Source organism: Aythya marila, assembly GCF_965140915.1.
Source record: "Aythya marila genome assembly, chromosome: 11".
Taxonomy (NCBI): Eukaryota; Metazoa; Chordata; class Aves; order Anseriformes; family Anatidae; genus Aythya; species Aythya marila.
Genome location: NC_139052.1, coordinates 7,855,424 through 7,879,952, shown reverse-complemented (window position 1 = coordinate 7,879,952; position 24,529 = coordinate 7,855,424). Strand labels below are relative to the sequence as shown.

Genomic DNA, 24,529 nt, shown 5'->3' with positions numbered 1-24,529 from the left:
TTTGTTGTTCCAGTTAAGCCATATTGCTCTTCGTTTTCTGTGAATATGCAGAGCAGTCTAGAATTTACTCTTTGGGGTGTTTATGATTTGTGGTGTTACATTCATATGTATTTTGAATGTATTCATGTTATTTAGCCTAAAATAGGATAGATATTCCTGAATAATTTTTTTCTTTTTTCCATACCAAAAATGAAGTGACTGGTACTGTGAAGGCAGCACCAGACTTGGTGAGATGTTTTAAGGTATTAGGTTCTATAGGCCGCTTTAAAGGTTCTGCTTCCGTCTAATCAGTGAGCCATTACCAGCTTTTATCTTTTGTTTTCAGCACTCCTTTAGCGCAGAGTTCTTATTACAAAAGCAGCCCAGCTAGCTGTAATGTCGCAACGAAACGTTTAATGGTGGTGATTGATGTGTATCAAGCCAAGGAAGAGCTTCTCTGTTTCTCAGCATACCCGCTGGTGACCTCAAGGACAATCTGACTTTCATTCCGAGCTCAAGAGCAAATTAAAACAATCACTGCAGGGTGCTTAGAAATCTTTTTATTTATTCATTTAGGTCTGTTCAGGTATAGCTAGAGGCTCCATTATGAGCGTAGAGAGATCCCATTTCCGCCATGTCTAGCACATGCCCTTTTGTGATTCCAGGGTGTTACACCCTTGAGAACTGGAGTAAGGAATCTGACCCACCATTTTTGCCAAGTAAAACACTTTCACATGGTAGAATGAAATAGCAGAACCAAATGTAGGGTGCTGTAGTGTTTTTTTTGTTTTTTTTTTTGTTTGTTTTTTTTTGATTTTGCTCACTGAGCTGAGTTGATTTAACAGTTTCTGCTGTCTACAGGGGTAAGTCTTGATCTGTTCTTGTTTGATTAATAGAAAAAGTATACCCTCAGTTACTTGCACAAGCAGTGTTGCAGTTGCAACTGTGAGCTACCTCAAGGAGCTGTGAAACTTCTGTATTTTCAGTAACATCAGTTCCCTGACCTTGCTGCAGTTTCCTAAGTGTTACTGCTTATGCAAAGGAGGTGAGTGGGTGGGCAGGCCTGAACTGTCTGTAAGTGCAGATCAGCAGTTCGGGTTTGGATGGAATTAATTTGTGAAAGAATCACACTCTTGGTCCTTGGGTATGGTACATTAAGCTTAAACATACACCAAAATCTGAGGAAACGGTGTCATTTGTCTGTTATGACATTTGTCACTACATTTCTTCTACTCTAATCTGTGGGAAGGAAAACACTAACAAATGCTACTAGCCTTTCTTCTCCTTCCATGCAGAATAAATACAGCATTCTGCCAACAAAGGGGGAGCGCATCCAGGAAAGGAGAGATGCTTTTGCAGGCATCTGGAAGAATTTCTTGAGGCAAATACCACATCAGGATCTGTAGTCACTGCTGCAAAGGCAGTGAGGCTTGTTGTAGGCCCTGGGCTTATGAGCATTTCTAATGGTCTGTGCATGGTGAGGGCAGCCTTTCCAAATCTATGTGTGTTTAGATTGCACTGCAAAACTTCACATTGCTCCATTTCTAAGGCATAAATGTGTCTATGACTAAGGCGGACAGCCAAAGCCACTTCATTATTTTCAGATATGCTTCCCGTTCGGGGACATGCTGAACGAAAGGACACAAAGCCAGGTCACAGCTCCGTATGAATTCAGGCCATCATCTGAAGTGCCTTCTGCTTCTATACAAACAGAAGAAATAGTAGAACATTTAGCATGGAGGTTTACTGATATGCCATTTCCAGTTAGTAATTAATGTTATTGTGTCAAATGTGTCAGCACAGCAGTGTGTACAGTGACAATCAGCACAGCTCTCAGGAGAAGGTTGCTGAAGCTGGCTCTCTGTATTGGTCTTAGTACTTGGTCCAGGTATGGCCATGGTGTGGCTGATTGATGTAGTGCTGTTGCATGCAGGAGGTTTATGGTTCTAGACTAACCCAAGTAGTCATCTGAGGAAATAACCTTTATGTCCACTGATCTTTGCATTGTGTTATAGAATGATTGATGAGAAACGGCCAGTTCCCTTGCCAAAAAGTAAGTACTCACCCAGTGTAATGCAGGTTACTCAAGTGCATGGAAGTTTGACTAAAATTCATGCAAAAGGGACTGTATTACACCATGTGATATATGGCTTTCTCAGGATCCTGTAAGAGGCTGCAGAAGTTCTTTTTTTCTACCAGTTATCCACAAAGTCATTTGAGGGACTGGCAATCCAGTGCTTAGTTTATCATGAAATGGCGTGTGGTGTCCCTGAATAACTTTCCAGCTGTCTTTACAACTTCCCAGCAGAGGAAAAAAAAAAAAAAAAGAAAAGATGTGGTGTTCTGTTGATTGGTTTTATTGTGTTGTTTTTTTTTTTTGTTTGTTTGTTTTTGTTTGTTTGTTTTTTTTTAAATTATTATTATTTATTTATTGCAAAGGATAATGGTGCTTGTGTAGCATATTGCATATTGGTTTCACAACCTTTGTGTTTTTCATCGTGATAATGCCATATAATAAAGCTATCTCAAATAGAGTTGTAGGATCCTTACAGATAAAAGCTTGTGAAAGACTATTTTATTGCTGTAATTTTATTTGCAGGAGCCTGGATCACAGCCACTTCCTACAGGCTCATTTGGATGCTTTAGTGTGAAATCCACTCAGGTGGAAAGTTCTTATTCCTATGGACCTTTGTGTGTTTTGGTGAATTAGGGAGAGAGTTAGTGGGAGGAGAACAGGATAAGAAAGCTTCCCACAAATCTGCTGTTAATTACTTGGATGTTTTTCCATCCCTTGTCTTCTTTCTAGCTACATCTGACAGAGTCCTGTTGAGCCTGAGGCAGTGTTCTGGAAGGCTCTCTAGTTGTTAGTGCCTGGCAGGTCCTTTATGCTCTGCTTCAGAGAAAAAGCAAAACAGACTTAACTGTAAATGGACTGACAGGGAACAGGTTGTCCTAACAGCTTTCTGTAGAAATGAATGTTGACTTCTTGTGGATGTTGCTGAATAAAACAGAGAAATTGCATGTACTCACGTGTATATCTAGGAATGTGTGTGTATATGTATATTACAGCAGAGACATCTTACCAGGGAGTTATTTGCTTGTTTTGGTGGGTTTTACCAACTTCCTGTCCCTAAACATGTATTTCTCTTTGTGAATCTAAAAACTAAGAAAATTCTGTCAGCAAATGTATTGTTCAGCTCAACACTTCTGGTCCGAGCTCACTCATCTTTCTTTTTTGAAAGGAATTTTATTACACTCTATGGCAGCAGAGCAAGGCTATGTGCTTTTATTCTGTGTCCTTTAGCAAAGTTTTTAGCTAAAACCTAACATTGTAATAGCTTGCTGAGGGTTTCTCTAGGAAAAACACTTGCTTATTGCCTCTAAAATACACCATTTTGAGGAATAAGCTCAGACAAGAATGAAACAAAACTGTGTGAAATGGAATGAAATGGAAATGGTCTGTGTGACAGTGCTACAATTACAAGTCTAGATCTACTTCGCTAGTGAGGCACAGCTAGGTAAAGGGCTTTTCATTTATTATTATTATTATTTATTTATTTATTAACTGAGAAGTAAGGTCTCGCAAGATGCTGTTGTCTATAGCATAGATGGCATATTATTGGTCTTTTCAGTTTCATGCCCGTATCTTTGACCAGCATTCTGCACTCAGCTTTGATCCCTGGGTTTTGCTCCGTGTTAGTACATTGGTCCAGGCCTGCTTCTTGTGTACACGTAGGAATCTGGTGCTTAAAAATTATATACAAATGGTGTGAAACCCTGCTTAATAAAAAACTCAAGGTATATGTCGGTGATAGCAGCAGTTGTGCTGGATACTACATCAAATCCCTCTATCTCCAAAAAGATGGGGGTTGGATATGTCAGTCTTTTGCACTTACAGAAAATGATTAGCCAGATTTGTTTGATTACTCAGGTTGGATAACTGGGAAAGGTTCTTCACTAAGATGGTGGTCAAGCACTGGAACAGGCTCTTCAGGGAAGTGGTCACAGCACCAAGCCCTCCAGAGTTCAAGGAGCATTTGGACAACATTCTCAGACACAGGGTTTGGTTTTTGGGTGTTCCTTTGTGAAGCTGGGAGTTGGACTTAGATAACTTTGGGTCCCTTCCAGATTAGGTTTATCTAGGATTCTCTGCTGTATGAATTGAATGGGTTATTTAAAATGACTTTTTTTTTCTACTTGTTTACAGGTTGCATGGCCGGTACCATGAAATGGCACCAAACGTTGTGCCCATGGACTATACAAAGGACCCGGATGTTAAACTACCTATGCAGCTTATAATAAACATGCCTGAGCTAAAGGTATGGCTTCTGACTGCTTACAAACTGTATTCTGATAAGCTCTAAAGCTTTCCTGCCAGAGATTGTGTCAAATAAGTTCGGTATCTTTTCCCCTTCCAGTTATTGTTCAAGGGCAAAGCCAGCCACGGAAAATGGAAAATATTTAGGTGGATGTCTCCCTTGAAGAGATAGTTGGGATAGAAATTAAAGGAAATTAGTAAGAACTAAAACTACAATTTACACTCTCTTCATGTCATATATCCTTTCAAAGCCAGTGGGTTGTTTTGCTGATAACTTTCCTTAATCATATTGCATAGTATAGGAATGTAGTTAGTATGTACCTCATTATTGTTAAAATAGTTACAAAATTGAAACCTGAGATGTGAAATAAGTTTTTCCCAGAGTTGTTATAATATTTCTTTCATCAGCCGGTTGAAAGCTGTTCACCCTTGTAACTCCTAGAGCTATGTAGTGCAAACCTGATTAGAATTCAGCTACAGGTTAGCTTTGTATCAGCTGTTTGCATTTTCCAAGTCTGTGTCCTTGACTGCCAGGGCTATTGGTGTAATTCCCTCCTCTGCAGCTTATGAAGCTGACCTTCTTATCTCATCTCTAAAGAAATGAATGGCATTTACTAAATCATGTAGGTATTACAGTTTTAAAAAGTTATTCTTCACCCATTACAGTGCTCAGCATGAATTAGGAAAAGGACATGCAAGTAGTATAATTTAAGGTTTGTTTATGTATGAAAGTGTAACAGCAGCAGCATTCTATAAACCCTTTTTTAAACATTATTATGTGTGTAAATATGTTGAAATATCTATGAAAGAGCCTAAATTATGTGCCTATGGAGTTAATGAAGAAGAAAGTGCATCCGGAGAAGTAATCATGGAGCTTGAAAATAGGTGGTATAAAGATCTTGCTGAAATGTTCTTTTCAGTTCATCAGTTGGCATAAAATATCTTACTATATGTTAACTGTTCAGATACCATAAATATATACTGCAAGTTTTTGCATCACACAGATGTTTTTATACTCTTTTCTTATTGTACAGATAAGAAAATTAGGCAACAGGACGAGTTAGCAATACTTTGCAAAAATGCCCTGTATTTTTCCTCTCTCAAATTGAGTCTAAACTGGAGATAGTAACACAGATTTCTAAGTTGATTATCTAGAATTAGATTGTTTAAAACATAATTAGGCATCTAAATAGGTAGCCTGAGATAAATAGCTACCACAAGCAGAGCTAATTAGGCCCCTAGGCTGTATACTGAAGTATATTGTTAAATTGCTAATGGAGCTAAAAGTTGGAAAGTAGAAAGCTTGCTCTAAGCTTTATTTTTTGTACTTATGATGGGATCAGATGAGTGATGAGAGGTGAATTGAACACAATTATGCACTACTTTTCAGAAAAACAAGGAGTTTAGTGCAAGAAGTTATTAGAGAGATGGCTGACAACATGTGAATAATGAGAACCCGTTGCCACACTGTGGATGAGACAGCATTGATATCTTCAAAAACTATTTAAGTGCTCGTACAGAGAATAACTCCACAGATTACTAACTAGATTTATGATTTGGATGTAATCTCTGTAAATCAGAAGTCCCTCATGTTCATTGCACTGATCTTTCTTTTTGAATTTTATTTCTATCTGCTGCTGGTTCCAGTTAGACTTAGGCTGGTGGACTGGGTGGGCTGATGATTTTGATGGTTACTGTGTTCTACTCTTTTTTTCTCTCTTAGAGGTGATCCCTAGATGAGTTGAATTTGTTTTTAATGTCCCAGTGAGATTTGCTTTAGGTTAGTTAAAGGATCAGTTCTTAACAGATATCCTGAACCAGCCGGTTACCTGGAACCTATCTTAAAATATGAATATATTTCTGACTTGCTGACATGTTGGATGGACAGCTGTATATAAAAATGCAAATTAGTCTTGTATGAGATGCAATAGCAGAAGTTACTAATGGTCTTACCAATATGAATATAAATTAAAATAAACTCATCAGCTTTTCCAGTAGCTGGCAGGATAAAATAGTATGTGCTTCATGTGGTCTAAGTACATGGGCGTATCTTGAAGTATCCTGGTTGTATTAAGCCATCTGCTGTGTTTTGCTTATGCACAAATATTGATTTTTTAGATTTGTGATTAAAATACATGGTTCTTAAGGGTTTTTGATTGACTCATTCTTTGTTGCAAGTAGTTTGATATCTCTCTATCATGTCATGCCTGCAACTCTTTCATCACTGTAGCATCTTAGGTGTTTGTACTGGCACTTCACGTGGGGAGACTCACTATTCCTTAAGTTTTATGTAGTTATCAAGGCAGAATCTCTAGGATGTTGAGAGCATGATATGAAATTTTCTGGCTCAGTTATGTAACTCTGAAGGGCTTAGCTGCCAGATGGCTGGTAGTTGTTTTGTGAGACATTGGCAGGCTGATATCAGCCTTCAGTTCTGAAAAGAAAATAAGTGATGGTAATCACACGTACTTTTTTTGTCTTCAGAGATACAGGATCAGACACTTAGGGAACAGCTGTTCTGTGAAAATGTTAAGAGATGGACTGCTGTTTTTACAAGACAGTGTGGTGTGTAAACTGAGATATAAGACATAGATTTTATGTTGACCCATGATTAGATTTTGTGATACAAGAGTGTATGTCACTTTTGTAACATATTTAGGTGGTAGTGGTGTAATAAACTTGCATAGGTGTATTTAAAGTGGATCAAAATCTATCTTCTTTCACCCCTTCAAATCTGTGAAGCTTTCTGACCCAGCTATAGACTGTCCTGAGACAAATTGAATTTGGTTTCATGCAAATGGCAGGACAAAACTCAGTGTCAAATTTAATAATAATTCTCTCCCAAGTTTCCCAAGGCTGTGAAAACCCTTAGAAATACTGCTGTCAAACCAATCATTTCAGGAACTGAGGTTTTAAGAGTTTGTGGAGTACCTTCCATAGCTGGTGAGCTTGTTTCCAGTAAAATAACAATTAAAAGAGGAGACTGGATCTGCCCCACCTCCCAGGGTCTTTCAAAATATTGACGGTTAAAGGTTTTAAAATGTCACCTAAGATCTCAGTCATAAACCTGGGCCAGCGTTGGTCACGAAGCATTTCCCTATCTCTTATACAGACAGGGGAACAAGTCTTTCACCTATAGTTCATTTTCCAAGCAGTCTAGGTATTGACTTCAGCTCATACATGAAGAAAAAATGTCCTTAACCTTTGCAACTTTCCCAGACTGCTAAATAAATCGATATTGTTTACTCAGTAAATTTTCATCAAGGTGAAGACAAAACTGACATTTGAATCTCAGAATAGAAACAAACAAACTAAATGTCTATTGAATTCTAATAAAATTAGTGATAATTTCAATGCACCTGGCTTTTTTCATATGCACATTACACTTCCAGTTACTGGCAATGTTGAGCTTAATACCACTGCAGATTCTGACAAATGGATAGAATCAATAATGCACTTTTCTAAATTAGATTCTGCTACTATAAAGAAATATCTTTACTTCACGCATTAATGTTTTCAGCCAGGATGTTTTTAAATATGTCTGTGTTTCAAAGGAAAAAAAGATCTTCACTAACTTAAATTGGCAATGAATTTTTCACTAATTCATGGTCCTTAAGTTAAAAGTCAGGGCAAGAAACAAATAAATAAAGAAGGGGCAGATACTTTAAGTTGATTAGTTCTACCATTACACTGAAGTTAACAGATCGAGTTTACTCCGTCTGTTCCATTGGAGTCTCTGTCCTCTAATTTTGACAATCTTGGCTACACAAGCAAAAGTCTAATAAGTTCATTCAAGGGCATATGAGAACATTTGAGATTACGCTAATTAATATTGCAAATTTGTCACAACAATACGAATTGCTGAGTATGAGGCCATGTAAAAAGGGAAGATGCCTTTATTTCAAAACACAGCTGATTTCACTTGCATTATCCCTGTCATTTCCACATAACTAGATGTGAGAATGTAACCTGATCGCAGAGATCACACGTGTTCTGTAGGATGCAGGACTACATGTGTGGCTGCCGTCTTTGTGATGTATAAATCTCTGGTTGTAAGAACCTTCAAGTTGGCATACGGCTGTTTCTGGTTGTGGCAGCGTAGCAATCTTTGTGTCAAGACGAGGTCATAAAAGGGCTTTCTGGAGGGGAACCGTTTTTGTTTCATTCACTTTACAGTCTGTTGCTTTCCATTTTTGGCTTGTGCAGTAACTTCATTGATCCTCACAGGCCTTGTCATTAGCTGCAGTGGTGAGTGAGGTAGTTCATAAATCCACACACTACTGAAACAGAATGACCAGCAGGCACAGGAATCAGTCAGGGGAAAAAAAGGACACACAGGGAACAGAGAATTGATCACACTTTAGAATCAGTGTTAGCACCCAGTTTTTTTCTAAGTTTAAACATGAACACATACATGCTGCTTCAAAATAAAAATAAAATAATTTCCTATAATTTTAAGAGGATTGAGTTTAAGAAGTCATCTCAATGATTTTGTTGCACTGGTGCTAAGTAACGATCTGTCCTCAGTTTTAAAAGTGATAAAGTTTTCTGTGTAATGGATGGGGTCACCCAAGACAGCAGGTTGATTGTCTTCCCAGACCCCCACCCTGCTTTGGCTAACATTTGCCTCTAGCTCATCCTGACATCCTTGTCCCTGCATCCTGTTAGTTGTTTCTCATTATTGTGGGATGCTTTATGCCTTTTAGACCTTTCCTTTTGTCTTTCTGAAGGCCGTTTTAAACAAGTGTTTCTCAACTTAACCCTGAGCACTCCAAGTGTAACAAGTGAGGGCCATTTTTTCTCCAAATTCTAAATCTGTACCTATTGATGCTCTATATTAGTATTTTCTGCACTTTCTTGCTGTAGTGAATCAGGTTTTGTTTCAATGCCTTATATTGCCATGATGGACTACTATGTTCTGCAAGAATCAGCAATCCCATATGCAACTGGCATCTTTGTTTTTTTGGCCCTCGTGACCGTGGTGCAGCCATCATTAAATAGGTAAGCTTGTTGCCAAGCTGTCCTACATCTCTGCTTTCTGCACAGGTGCAATTGCTCAAAACCTTGTAAAATTCACTTTGGTTTATATTTTATAGACTTTTAAAGTTGTACTTGAAATAGACCCCAAAAGGTCGCTTACTCCATTCACCTGTTTTATCTACAATACTTAGCAAAACTGAAATTCAGTGCGTTTTGCATTTCTCATTAGAAACTCTAGGAGTTTTAATAAGCATAAGAGCTTTATTAAGCATGTACAGACAGATATGGTTGTTTATCGAAGATGTAAACTTATCAATCTATCTGTATCTTAGCCTTGGTTTGTGCAGGACTTTCTTATGCAGCGCGCTGTAGCTGCTGTAGAGAAGTTGGGATGACATAAATAGAACAATTTAAACATAAATAAAAATTGTATTTGATTTTTGAGGAAGGTGTTAGATTTAAAAAAAAATAAATTATGGAAATGTGCTTTTGTCTGCTCCAGGGACAATTTGCTCTTTCACTTTTAATGTTTCTTCCATAGTGCCAGCCTTTCCTTTGGATGTCTAGTAATGAACAATTTAGCCATTTTTATGTTAATGTTTGTCTAATAAAAATCCATTTCTATTTTTTAGGAGTAACTTCTGAAACTTGAGCATTTTGTAATGACTACCCAACCTCTCTAGTTTAGTTATCATGGTCTAAAGAGAATTGTTATAGTTATACTTGCGGCACCTTATTTTGAAAATGCAGTCAGCTTGTGATAGGAGGACAAAGTGCTTTAAATTCAGTGGTCAAGCTGCAGGATGATTACAAAAACGGATAGGGCAAAAGGACAACACAGTGCTTTCCTTGAGCCTCTGATGGAAGTGAGAGAACAGGGTGTAAATAACAAATGCCACAGTAAGATTTAACTGTAATCACAAGCATGAGGCCTATAATCACAGTCTTAGAAAACTAACGGTCATGATTTATCATGTTGTGTTCTAAGTCTCTGTCAGAATAGATGTAACAGCATATTAAAAATGTTTAGAAGCACAATTGAGTAGAAAAAGCTATGGTTAAGAAGATAGATGGCACGTTGAGGAAGATGATTTCAAGCCACTTAAACAGCAGCAATCAGCAAAACAGCCAAGTTTTAGCTGTAACAGTTCTTTATGGTTTCTGTCTCCACTCTCATTTTTATTATGAGAGGACTGAAAAAGCTTTTTAACAAGATAAATGTAGGTTTCTAGTTGTAAAAGGATTCTTTTTTAAACAATTAGTGCTTGAAGGAAAACAATCTATGAGGGAACCGTATCGTTTTCCACTTTATTCCCTTCCCCCATGGCTTTTCCTTTAAATATGATGGAAGCCTAATCTGTGCTCTTCAGAGTAGAGGTAATGAAATTACAGAAAGGATGTGAAAAGTATCTGTGAAGGTAAACTAATACTTTCCATTGTGTAAACCGCAGATATACTGCCTGAAGACACACAATATGAGAAAGTTAAAGGAAAGAAATCAATATGAGGAAAGATTTTATTTTTCATTTAGATTTTAGAGATCCATTTGGCAAAGAGTTACTTAAGAAGTATGCTTAGGTCCATTTAATCGATTGTTGACCTATCTGTAATTTCAAGGCCTCTGACATGCCAAATAGATAATTCATCTTAAGCAACTGCAATATATTAGTCAGTGAGATTGTGACTAGCATTACGATGCAGAAAGTCCTGGGTTTTATATTCACTGCTCATAGGGATATTTGCTTCTGTGTAGTCCCTGCTTGTTGCCCTATGCTGCCAATAAGATGTCAGTTTCCAGCTGTTGCCATGCCACCATGTTCTGACGGAATTGGTTTTGAAAAAAACAATACAGCAGTTCAGAATGGCAGTGTATCTAACATGTTTTCTCATCCAGTCTGATACTGAGCGTTTCCTAATACTACACGTTTAACAGACACGCTGTTTTGTGTCCTTTGAGAAAGAAACTGGGCATATCTTGTATAGCCCAACTGAATCGTGCTTTGTCTTCGCAATAAACCGACCATTTGAAACTATAGAATCAGCTATTTTTCCACTGAGTGGCCTTCTATATGTATATTCATACCCCAGGCAGGTGTACTTCCAAGCACTTGAGTCAGATGCTCTGAGTGGTACCCACTGATGCACACCTTCTATACCTCCTCCACACATCATGCAAATGATGGGAGGGATCGTTTTGTATCCTTTTACAACACTTCCTCTCAGCCACCTGGCTTATTCTGGGGTGTTGTTTTTTGTACTGTGACTCTTTACAGCTGTGACCCTGCTGCTTTTTTGAGCTTGACATCTTTTTATTTTCAGGAATCCCCCTTTTTTAATCTGTATTTAATTTCTCTCATTTTAAATTGGCCTGTATTTTCTTCGTCTGAATAGTGAGCTCAGACTCATATTAAGTTCAGAGCACAGTGAAGTCGTTAATTTTCTACCCTTTGAAATCTGTAGACATGCTCTGTACTGTGGAGTTACTTCACTCATTAAACAATGTAGCAGAATTTGAATTTAGTATTGAGGGCCTTAATGCTTTGTTATTTGAGACCATGGCTCTGGAGTTGCTACTTCAGCTACCTTTTGAAACAGCCTTATTTCTGGCTGTTATCTCAGACAGAAAGGTTGGAGAGATCTTGGCATTTAGTAGTACTTAAAATCTCTGGTAAAGGCTATTCTGTAAATCTTGATTGTCCCAAGAGATTAATTACACTTCTAAGTTTGGTTTCTGAGAGCCTCACTCATCTGCAAAAGATTGACAAACACGCTTGTATTGTTTGGCACTGGATGGCTATATGGCTTTTGGCAGACTCCAATCGCTTTCTACCATGGAAGTAGTTGTAGAGTGCAAATTGAAAGGCTCAAAGGCATCTCAGGTTGTTAGTGTATGCTGTGTCCTATGATACCAGTAAAAGAGAAATCTGATAAAATCAGGTATGCTCTGAGGATATGAATAGCCTGTTAGCTTCTGCATGAAAGTATCTTCAAGTTCTAGCTGATAAGGCTGCCAAAACATGTTCTTATACTTGCCAGGCTGTATGTCTTGCTAAATGTATGTAGATATAGGACAGCTTTTTTTTCAATCCAGGCCACATAACCAAATGTTTAACCACTTCTCTGTATTTGCATCCTGGAGCAAGACACTGCAAGGAGTCATCCAACAGTAAGAGTCCACACATGACCAATCACCTGAAGAAGAAAGGAATGCTGCTTTCCAGGAACTGGATGTCCTTTGAAATGTTGTCCTTGTGCACAGTCACACCTCATGTTCCTCTTGGAGCATTTATGCTGTTGTATGTTACGCTAGCCTTTTAATAAGAATCCTTAAAAGTTAAAATGTTGGTCTGTGCCCCTATGTAACATGTAACTGGCACGTGAAAGAGGCCATAGGGGAGCATACTTTAATAGTCACTGCTGAGGCTCAGAAGTCTGTTATGTGACCGCATAGTGGTCATACAACAGGCACCTTTATAACACTTACAGAGGAACAATGGTTCCCCTGGAACTTAGCTACAATTCTTTATTGGAACTTAAACTACAAAATCTGTATCTGCCTGAAATCTGGGTTCTACCAGGCTGTGTCCTCAAATGCAATAAGTCAGTAGAGTTGTGCTAACTAGCATGAGCTAGAAAGATTAGGCACAAGAGTTTTATTTAAAATTGCCTTATGATATCTCAATCCATGTTGGCTTAGATTAATTTTCGATTTCCCTCATAAACTTGATCTGAAATTTTTGGTAGATTAGAAAGAACTATGTCAAAGTTTTCATTATTTGAGGTTGTAACAAAATATATTTTAAATGTTATCTATGTGTATGTGTGACAAATGTCATTATGCTTCCAAGATCCCCCTGTGATTTCAATTGGATGTCTTTATCTTTAGCTCTTGTTTTAAGCTGTTGCGCACCATTAAACAGTTGTTGAATTTAACTTCAGAGGCGGATGCATATTAGTGTAAGTAACCCAATTCTCGTAAGGAAGTTTGTGCTCCTATAAGATGAAGGATATTTGAATATAAAGCATCAATCTGTTCATGTAACTTTGCTTTGTACATGCTGTTGGTACTTAGCCTCTGGGGGCACACAGAAAATACTGTGTTTTGTACGTGCATATGTGCTGTGTGTGTATTATCAATAAATAATTATAGTAAACTGAAGATTAACACTTTCTGGCCATTTACCTCTCTAATATAGCTGTTTTATGAAATTTTATTTAAAATAATTGGAAGGTATTATGAATATTTGTTAGTTAAATTTTTGTGGGGAAAAACTGAAATGGATATGAGTGAACTTTTGAGTTTTCACAATACTGCTGCTTTTGAAAACAAACAAAACACCGCAAGCATATTAAAAATAATGACTAAAGCTGACTGCGTTTATAGGAGATCAATATTTTAATTGCCATTCTTGGCTTCAGACAAGGTCTATAGAACATACTTGATAAGATGCTGCTTGCAGTCCAGATGATGTTCATTTGTTTTATTCCTATCCAATTGAATTGATTTTTGCCAGTTTTATAGACATAGCTACAAATTCATCTTGATTTTTATATAGCTGTGGGAAAGATGTTGCTTTGTTCCTATGAAAACAGTGATTTTGGACTTCAGAGTACTAAAGCAGCTTTTCTCATGCTTCCTGACTGTTGTATTTATTATGGTTATAGAATATTGGCTTTTTTAGAGTGGCTTGGTCACCAGCTGGGTTGGTGAGGTGCTAGAATAGAATCTCAGGATCATCTCTGTACAGAGGAAATTGAGTTCAAAACTCTTGAATTCAACCAGAGCTCAAGCAGAGGTTGGATATTATTTATTTATTTATTTATTTATTTGGTAACAGTGAAAATGAAAGACCCTTCTACAAGATGCTACTGGGGGTATGCCTCTACATCTTTAATGAGCAGATTTGGTATGTTTGATGGTTCCATATCAAACAGAATGGATAGCACAGATTTTTACTTCTTAACATGCTTTCATAAATAATAGTTGTTCCTCCAGCCAGGTATCACCAGGTGATGTAAAGACCCTGTTTGTTTTATTGACTTCCCACCTTGGTCTGTTTTTTTCATTGATTTTCCGCCTTGGTCTCTCAATTCCCTTCTTGTGTCACTCCCTGTTTGTATCTGGTAACATCTTAATGCAGGAGCAGTAATCCTCTAGGCTCTGTTAGTCTGACAGCTGGTCTGGAACCAGTTATGTGCAAATGATATTCACAGTCTTAGTGGCCTTATCCTAACATTTATAAAGCAGGTGTTTCACATTGGAGAAATGAGGTGACCATCAGTTTAGAAACAATTAGTAACAATTGAACTGAGAAAATCTGGGTGAGGAGTGGTGTGGTGGCAGTATATTTTACTGACACTTTGTGCCAAAGCATGCAAATGTCAATTTTTGGATGTGCTTTGGGAGAAAGAAGTTGTCTTCAGAAAGTGATCTTCAAGCATCCGACTACTGTTTATTTGCAGGGAGTCTGTGTTTTTGTTGATGTTCTAAATAATAATAATTAAAAAAAAAGTATATATATATATATTTTTTTTTTTTTTACAGGAAAATCCCTTCAAGGAAAGAATTGTGGAATCTTTTTCAGAAGATGGAGAGGGGAGCCTCAGCTTCAATGATTTTGTGGACATGTTCTCTGTCCTCAGTGAAATGGCTCCCAGAGAGCTGAAAGCAATCTATGCCTTTAAGATCTATGGTACAGTATTGAGATGCTTTTGTATGCCCTGCTTGTTTAAAGTAAAAGAGTATGAGAGTTGCTGGTGATCTTTTCTTTGTTTCTTTTACTGTTTAGATTTTAACACAGATAACTTCATTTGTAAAGCAGACCTGGAAAAAACCCTCAATAAGCTAACTAGAGAAGAGCTAACAGCAGAAGAAATCACTTTAGTTTGTGAGAAAGTGATAGAAGAAGCTGACATGGATGGTGATGGGAAGCTAGGATTTGCAGATTTTGAAAACATGATTTCCAAAGCACCAGACTTTCTCAGGTATTGCCTTAAGAAAAAGTATGTCACTAGGTATTTTCAGGTATTCTTTTTGGATGTTGACTGTGTAGTGTGGCACACTGTCGAATGTGCCAGGCTTTTTTAAATTTATTCACAAAATTACACATGTTGAGTGTCGTGGCAGGTTTAGTTTCCTTTTTTTTTTCCTCCCCTTAGTGCAAAATACCAAAGTATTGCTTTATTGGTGAAGGCTAGGTAGATTTTATAAATGTGCATAAATACATTTTACATGGAAACATTGATTATTCTCATTGAGAAGGTGAGAGCTAGAGGTTCATACTGGTAGCAGAAAATTGATTAAAATGATCTATCGCTATATTTTTTTTGGATGTGCTGTTAAATAGTACTTTTAAAAAAGTACTATTTTACTATTTTTTACTAAGTACTATTTTTTAATTGATTTCTGTCTGTTCTTAATGTTCTGTAGACAAAACCCAGTCCTCTTAAGGTAGAGCTTCTCTTTCCTGTTTCATATTTAAAGAGAACTTTTATAAAAATACCAATGGCTTCTAATTTTCGCATGTTAATGAAACATTCTACATAAGTTATGGGTAAGACTTACTCAAGTAATACAAGGATAGAGCCTCTTTAAGAAATTGCAGTGGAACAGCCAGCAAAAGTAAGATACTTCAAGACTGAGAAGAGTTAATTTGGATTTTGAATCTATTGGCAGTGTAGGCTGAAGCTAAAGCCTAGGTCTGTTTTTCACCAGATGTCAGTGGGCTGCGTTATCTACATCTAATAATAAGTGCATGATATCTTGAAAAAATTATTTCCAAGTCTTTGTTCATATACATTATGGCCAAGTTGGTAGTGTGACTGGTGATAATTGACAATGACAAAAGTTCTAACATTTGGGAAAATAAGAATCCAACAATCATCTGGACTGCAGGCAGGTATATGGTATGATTTTAAGTTTGAAGTGTCCTGAAGAAAACAGAGGAGCTTTTCTTTGGTAAACTAAATTTCTGAGGAAAGGCATTGTAACAAAATGATATGTAAAGCATGAGGACACCATTCCTTTGAATTCTAGGAAACATTAGCATCTCAAGAGGATACGTTACAAGTCAATGTGAGTGTCTTCTATACTATAGAAACACATCAGGCACTACTTGACAATCCAAGCATGTCTCTGGGAATTCTTTTAAAACAAGATACGTGTACATATCATTATGGTGAGGTTCAGCTGAGTATGCATTCCAATATTGTGTTTATACATATTTCTAGGTAAAAAAATGTTCTCTGTACGCTGTTCTCCATAAAGAAACTGTTGGGATCAGGTAGAATTTCTTTTAAGCAACGAAGAGGCCATGAAATGTACCTACAGATCTGGTAGATAGCGCAGATCAAATGTGAAGAATTGAAGACCGTTGTAAAGACTCAGCAGAAGCTGTAGTTTCAGAGGTTTCCTGTGCCGTGACTGACTTTAGTGCTGCGGTGTAGAAGCTTGCAAACTGCTGACTGAAATCCAAGCTGTGGATGCTGTGCAACCAAATCATTTCCTGAGAAGGTGGCAGAGAAGAAGAATATTCTCCACCATACCCATTGGAATGACTGTTGCAATTATTTTTCTTTTACAAGCCTTTGATGTGTTGGTGCAGGCATGAACTACCCTGCCAAGTGAGTGCTAAACTTATGCCTGAACCATCTTCTTGATAGTACAAAAAAATATGAAAACTTTTTTTTTTATCTTAGTCAAATTGTTCTTTTTGAAGTCTTTAGCAGATGCATGGAAGAAACACCAACCTACACATGTCCAGAGACAGCTGTAATTTTAATTTGGTTTTGCGTATCTCCACATTTTGTGCCCAGCTGAATACACTCCAAACTTTAATTTCAGGGAAAACAAAGTGCCTATTGATTTATACTTCCAGCTGCTCGGCAGCTCTGAAAATTAGACACCAATGCATCGAAGCAATGGCCGCCTTTGAAAATGATAGCCAGTGAGCAACTGGAGATGCTGGGCAACTGCAGTTTTCAGAGACTATGTACAATATTTCTTAATACTGGATCCTAGAATACCACATGGGTACCTAATATGGGATCCTTTTAAAAATGTTAAATGCTTTTCCAAACCCTAGATGATTTTTGTTGTCAGTAAAGAAATTCGTACTCTACCTTTTTCCTGTCTTCAAAAACCACTTCATTAAAACAAAAGATTATGAAGCTTAGATGCAAGTTTCTTCTTCTGTGGCTTTGCCACTATTTCAGTATGTGATTGCTGCTAAGCCATAGGTGATCTTACTTTCCCTTTGTTGTTATATGGGTCCAGTGCTTACCTGACTTCTGACAGACACTGAGAACTTTTATAAGATGATCTGTCCAACTGTAAAATCTATATCATCATTAAAATGAGGTATAAAATTACTGAGGAGGAATATCTTTACCCTGTTGATAAGAATCTTACCTTTAAAGGTTTTCTGTAATTCCTATTTTGAAGCACTTTTTTCACACAGCTCAATGTATTATCTTTTAAGCTGCCATACTATCATGCATAATATATATACAGCATATAATATATACAGCAATCATTCATTTTGGCACTATGATCCAGGCTTTGACCTACTATGAGCTAAAGTTCATCCATTCTGTGTTGACTGATTTTCATTATCTCACCACTTGTTTCTCAAACCTCTATTTAATGACCCCATGTAGGTTTAATCTCCTACAGACAGTCTTTGCAAGCTTTGGGCTGCTGTCAAATAAATGAAGATGCAGTAAAGTCTGTTGCTTGATTTGTGCTGCTGCTGTTGATGACACTTTTTTAAAGACTAGAAGAAAATATTGCTCATTGTAGACCAGGGAAGATGATGTATACAGTTTTGGCTTTTATTCTTGAATGTAGAGTAAGCTGTAAATAATTATGACAATCGCTAGTACAGACAATTTGATTGCAGTAGGTTTATTTCACTCAATTGTTATCAAGAAGCTGCTTGCAGTTTAATGGAAGCGTTTGCACTCTGAACTGGCACTAGCTAAGTGTTCTGTTCTACAAGACTGGGTACGTTTTCCACAGGAAATTGGTTTATAAATCATCCTGGAAGTTTAAACTTATTTGAAGGCCCAGGGTGAAACATACTATAACAATTTAAAATGGAGCTTGAGAAGACCATGGCATTAACAACACCTTGGAGGTGCCAAAACTAGGCAGAAACAACAGATGAAACAAAGATTTCATTGGATATGCACTGTTGTGAAACCTTTGTGGGCCTTTACCTATGTAACAGGCCATGTCATGACTCTAGTCCTACCCAAAGCTGATGTGACAGGAGCTCTCTCTCAAGAAATGTGCATCTCAAAAGACCTGTCCTAAATTGCAGATGATCTAGTTTCTAAGGATTAAAGTCAAAGCTATTGACAAATTGATAAGAGATGCTTAGTGAGCAAACAATGACAAGAAATGATTTTTATCAGTGTTTTTCACAATGTATTTCAGTTTCTCATTAGTAAAATGCTTCATCTCCACAGGCCAAAACGACAGTCTGATAGAAATATCAAGAAAAACCCAACCTTAAACAGTTTTCCAGTGAAGTAGATTTACATGGATTTTTTAAGGTGTCATTTGTAAAAATGTGTTCAAACGCTGATTTTTTTTAATTTTATTTTTAGATCGTAGATATTGGCAATGTGTGACTTAAATATCCTAGATTAATGCAGGTCTCTATACATCTCTTGAGTTCTGAACTAAATGTTTACTATTCTTTTTTTCTGAAGTGTAAATATTGGTAAGCTCTTTGCATTACAATATGCTTTCTATACATTTCAGTGTCACCCAGACTGAATAAATTTCAAGATACGAAGTTCCTAGAACGAAGTTACTGTGAACATAAAATTTTATTTCCTCTGTATACATACCACAGGTTTTCCTTCAGTGAATTCCTGATTCAAATCAAATAGCTGTAATCAAGTTGCAGCCTCCCTGGAAAATAATCCAAAACCATATGTCCACTTCAGCCTCTCAAATGCTCCAAACCTCTAAAGCTCTTTTTTTCCATATAGGCACCAAAATTACAGTTTTTGCATGTAAATAAACATGATGAATACCTTCTGATATCAGTCAAGAAGGAAACATACAGTTTGTAACACTGTAGGCACTGTCAGAACATTGAGCAGAGATTATCACCGAGAGGGCAAGTAGAAAAGCCTTCCCTGTATCTTTTACCATCCTGACAAGTTTCTCAAGAGTTCTGAAAACTGATAGCAGTTGTAGGATGTGTTGTGCTGTTTACCTCTATTACAGTGCAAACCATGGATAAATAATCAAAATGTCTTGTTCCTTAGCAAGAGAAATGATAAATTTATCTATGTAGTTTGATGTGCATAGAAACCCAAATGCTGTGCTATATCAGAAGTGCAACTGGGAAACGTCACTCTGCTATATATCCAATAAGTAAGCCAAAGGATAATTGATTTAATCCAGTACTGTGCTCTGCCCTGTGATCTAATGTGTTCAGAAGATGTAAATCTTCGTGAGAGAAAACTTGTTATTGCAGATAACTGATAGTCATAAATGCATTGGCCAGTCATGGATTCTAACTGTCCCAGAGAATGGGACAATTTGTAACGTCAGTAATTAATCTATACTCTATGGCTGTTGTACAAACCAGAAAATAAGTAGATATTCTTGTATTTTTTTTCTTTTCTCTGTTACAGAAAGATTTGAGGTTTCCAGTGCTAGCATCTAGGTTTGGCTCGGTCTAACGACTGCAGGATGTTTGCAGATTTTCAGATTCAGATATTGTTATATCCGCATCACAGATCTTTGGGACCATCTCTTCTGCACTAAGATTTAATTTTTCTTATGATATCGATATCCCATAGTATATTGTGCTCTGGGATAAACTTTTTTATCTGAAAGAAATATTATGAGTACCTCTGAATTTCTATAGTTAGACAAGTGATGAGAACCTTGTACACACAAAGAGGTCATTCTAGACACAGCATTTTTTCTTGCTGACTGGCTAATGAAACTTTACATGATTGAAGGAAACATGATGATTTAGCTAACCTTACCATCTCAGTCTGCAACTAGAATTGAAGTTCTTTTAGGTCTAATTGACAGTGTAATACTTTGCACATAGGGACAGTATGTTTGAGAAATGCTTGGAGCTCAGTTTCAATTAAACGCAGACTGTAAAATGAAGTTGTGAAATGGAGAGATGAATCACTACTACTCTGTGAAATTGTGGAGGTGATGCTGCTATGCTAGAAGACCAGAAGGTTGCCTTTGGTATGTTTTTAAAGTGGCATCGCCATCCTGTATCTACTCACTGTTATTGCAAGATGCAAGGAAAGGATGAGCATACTAGTATATGCTTTTTTCTTACAATGCTGGCATTCCAGCCAGAGCAGTCACTGTAGGATCTTCAGCAGAACAGTTTCTGTAAAGTCAGGTTTTCAGAATATTGAATTTCAATCATACTTTTACATCTTTTTCAAGATTATTGTGCATTTCTGCTTTTCAAGTAAGTTTACTATTTTCCAAATATTGACGTCTGAAGTGTCACTTAAGCAGAGTATTTTATTTATTTATTTATTTATTTTTACTATATAGGATAAGAAAAACTTTTTTGGATCATTCCCCCATAAGTACTATAGTTGTGGGTCTACAAAAATTCGCAGTATAACAACACACTGACTGGTTCTGTTCATGCGCTGCCTGTGCCTGACCAGAGGAGAAACTTAGCAAAATCAATGGAAAACATAGTGACCTATCCAATTTTCTGTAGCTTTGCCAGGTGCTTGATTTGTCCATTTGCCTATTGAGAGTTAAGTTAACATTTTGCTCTGTCAGCTACTCGTTTCCTCTGTTAGATATAATAGATATATTAATAGATAAATTAATGTTATAAACAGTTGCCCAAGTGACTTAATCAGTGGTAGTTTTCTGGCAGTTTTCTCGAGTTAATATTGTATTATTGTAATCATAAGAAAAATTAGATTATTCCTATCACAACAAAGCAGAGGTCCATCAAAATGGTGGTAATTTACAGATGAAAAGAGTCCCTGAACACTTCACTGTTGTTCTTGTAGGTTAGATCAGGCCTTAGGATTGACTGTTGTGTCATTGCCAAGCATCCTGCCTATGCCTGAATATTAGCAATCCTTGCATTTGTAGCTCAGTGTTCTGCAGGTGACTTCTAGGTTATGGGAAGATCTGTCCTTCTGACATGTTCTGAAACCAGAACAGTAGAGCAGGATTTCTGCATTTCAGATGGTATAGATGTATGGAAGTCATTGAGTAGTTTTGTTGCCAGTCTGTTCATGTCTTTATCAACAATTCGTGATTGTAAATAGAAGATGTCTCTCTTGTCCAAAAGATCTTAAGCTTTCTAATAAAACCAAAGTTTAAAGTATTAGATCTGCCTCTTTGATAAGTAAAAGCTTTCAAAATGAGAAATTCTCTAAATGCAGTTTCTGTTCATTCTATCATTGTTCTAATTTTTATTTTTATTTTTTAGTACTTGATCTTCCTAATTGTTAGGCATTCAGTAAAAGAATGATTGTACTTTCTGGAGTAGAATTTAGTAGGTTTAAAAATGCATTTCATCTTCAAATACTTCAGTGTAAATGAGAATGTGCTTCAATTTTTCATCTTCTCAAATGTCCTCGCTAGGAAACAGGACAAAGAAGACCAGAGATTCAGATTTGTTGTGCAGCACCTTTCTTAATATACTCTAATGAAAGCATTGTATATATTGACAAATTTATGTATCTCTCTTAATCTTTTTCTTTCCTTTGCAGTACTTTCCACATAAGAATCTGAAGATGTTTCTGTGAGCTGGTGTTATCAGAAATGACTTGCCAGTCCAGCCTTCCTGAATCTCAGGCGCCTTGGGGGCTTTTGTCCTCTAACTGTGGCTTCTTAGAACGCAAAAAGTATTGAAATAATTCTGGTGCACAAAGGGAGAGAAGCATCATTTGATCTACAGGATATTTGGAACAGTTGCATTTTTATCTTCACTGCTGGCCAAGTACTCTGGCAAAGGTGGTTGGGTTGTGGTTATTTTTTTAAAAACAGGCAGAATATCATCAGAGTATTATTAAAGGTATTTCCACATAGTTTTTATATTTATGAATATTTAATACTATTCTTAAAAGCAAAAAAAAAAAAAAAAAAAAAAAAAAAAGATTGACAGGAAGATGAACTTGGGTGACTTTTCCAAGAGAAAGCAAGCATGGGCCTTAAATAATGAGATGCCTCTATCACTGTGGTGTACAGCTGGGGGTCTTGCATGGAAATACTCTTACATGAAAGAACTGCAGTCAAGATCAAACTCCCAGTGTTGAAGACAACCACATCCCAGATTTGCCTTTCAGTCGCTGAAATGGCAGGTGCTGGGTTTGGTGCTTACCTTCAACCAATATTTTATGGATTGTCATGTCCTTATGAAACTTGAAATATTTGCCTTTTGTTTATGATAACTGCATATGTGATTCATTTCTTTCCAAGATTAACTTTAAAACTGTGTCCTTAATCTCAAAGGAAGTCTTGCATTTTACTGATTCTATGGGCTGATAGTGTTGAATAGAAGAATATGATCATCTGTTACCTATGAAGAAATTAAAGAAGCACAGCACTATTACTAAGGACATGAAAAGACATTTTTTTCTAAATGAGCTATGCAATCTTTCCCATAAAATGCATGAATGCAGCTCTGTATTTCTCCTTCCTCTTCAGCTGGAAATCAGCTATGTTCTTTTTATTTTATTCCAGTACTGTTTAGGTACTGTGGCCTGAAGACAATCATACATGTATTACTGTTCTAACAGTCAATAGAAGGGCTCTGTCACTTACATGGCTTCTGTATCAAAGTCATAACAATTAAAACTTTTGACGCATTTTGTTGTGCCTTGAGAATTTTTGGGCTAAGCACATTAACTTCCATTCTACTTATTATTCCAACTACTGTAAAGTTAAATCTTTCAAAGGCTGAAACATGTTACACTTATTGAAATAGCTGATAAAATATAGAAATTAATCCTTTTGCCATTTCTGTAGGTGTGATAATGCTCTCTACTTTGGAACTTGTAATGGGTGGTAAGCTTGCAGTGTAGCTTGCTGTTTTAGCTTGTTCTTGGAAAGAACACAATCTCCTTTTCTTTTTTTCCCAGGGCTAATATTTGTTTGCTTACCCGTTAGAGGCACTTCTGATGCAATCTCACAAGGTGGCACCATAACATCACATCACATCATGACTTCAGTTACCTGTTTAAACGTTTTTCTGAAATACAGGGTACTTATATACTTTGATGCTACAAACAGAAAGATGAAAATTGCGGTTATCTGTTGATTTTAAAACTGTAGGTAATAAGACAAAACTTCATATTTGCTATAATTAACAGTTAAATCTTAAAATGGGCAAAAATAAATACTTGAAAGTTAAATAATTTTGTTGAGTTTGTGTACAAGGGAACCTTGTTTGTAATACGTGTTAACTGGACTGTGACCCACTATAGTGACAATTTCTACCTTATTGCATTTTAAACCCACTCTCAAATGCAGATACTGTAAGTTTCCTGGCAATTACTTTTTTGCTTTTGCATGGCATTGGTCCCAGTACTATCCGATAGCATTAAGAATACCATGTTGTTTTTCCCTTTTATGAGTTAATGTGCTTTTAATTCCATCTGTTCAGTTTTGCTGTCTTTCAATATAATTAGATATTATTTTCATTTTTTCATTATGTAATAGCAACTTGTTTTTTATGCATCTGTTATATGTTCTTTGGAAATATGGTGGCCACAGCTGTTACAGTTAATAGAAAATTTTTGATTCATAGAATGTTTTCTTTATTTTCTGTCTTACCCTTCTTAAGTTGTGCTAGCTCGTTTACATTAACACAGTGACACACTTGAATAGTTGAAGTCTTTTTAGGTTGTCTGTGGTACTTATGTCTTTTTTATGTTATGAGAAAGCACAAAAATAGAATAATTCAAGGTTTGTTTGTTGTTTCTTTTCTAGATGTACATTATGTGATATGGTGATATATATTAGTGGTATGGTTTAGTGGAGGACTTGTTAGTGTTAGGTCAGAGGTTGAACTGGGTGATCTTGGAGGTCTCTTCCAACCTACATGACTGTGTGATTCTGTGTGATGCGCTGAAGTTATCCACCGTAATGTTAACTGTTAACCAGTTTTATGTTGATGGCTTTAAAACATCTCAGTCTAAGGTAATCTATCTATTTAAACTTCACTGGGACTTAAACGTATGGCTGATGTTCAAAATGCGGCATGTGTACTGTTC

General features: G+C 36.7%; 1 protein-coding gene across 2 annotated transcripts in view; it reads left to right on the top strand.

Annotated features, from left to right (window-relative positions):
* The window catches only part of CIB2 (calcium and integrin binding family member 2), a 41,076-nt gene extending 17,664 nt beyond the window's left edge, over positions 1-23,412 (top strand). For both annotated transcript variants that reach the window (XM_082769366.1, XM_082769365.1), the window contains exons 3-6: positions 4,187-4,298; positions 14,823-14,970; positions 15,067-15,262; positions 22,025-23,412. In XM_082769366.1, coding sequence (XP_082625492.1) covers positions 4,209-4,298; positions 14,823-14,970; positions 15,067-15,262; positions 22,025-22,046 — 456 coding nt within the window. In that variant the 5' untranslated portion in view covers positions 4,187-4,208 and the 3' untranslated portion in view covers positions 22,047-23,412. The remainder of the gene's footprint in view (positions 1-4,186; positions 4,299-14,822; positions 14,971-15,066; positions 15,263-22,024) is intronic.
* Positions 23,413-24,529: the final 1,117 nt, after the last annotated feature.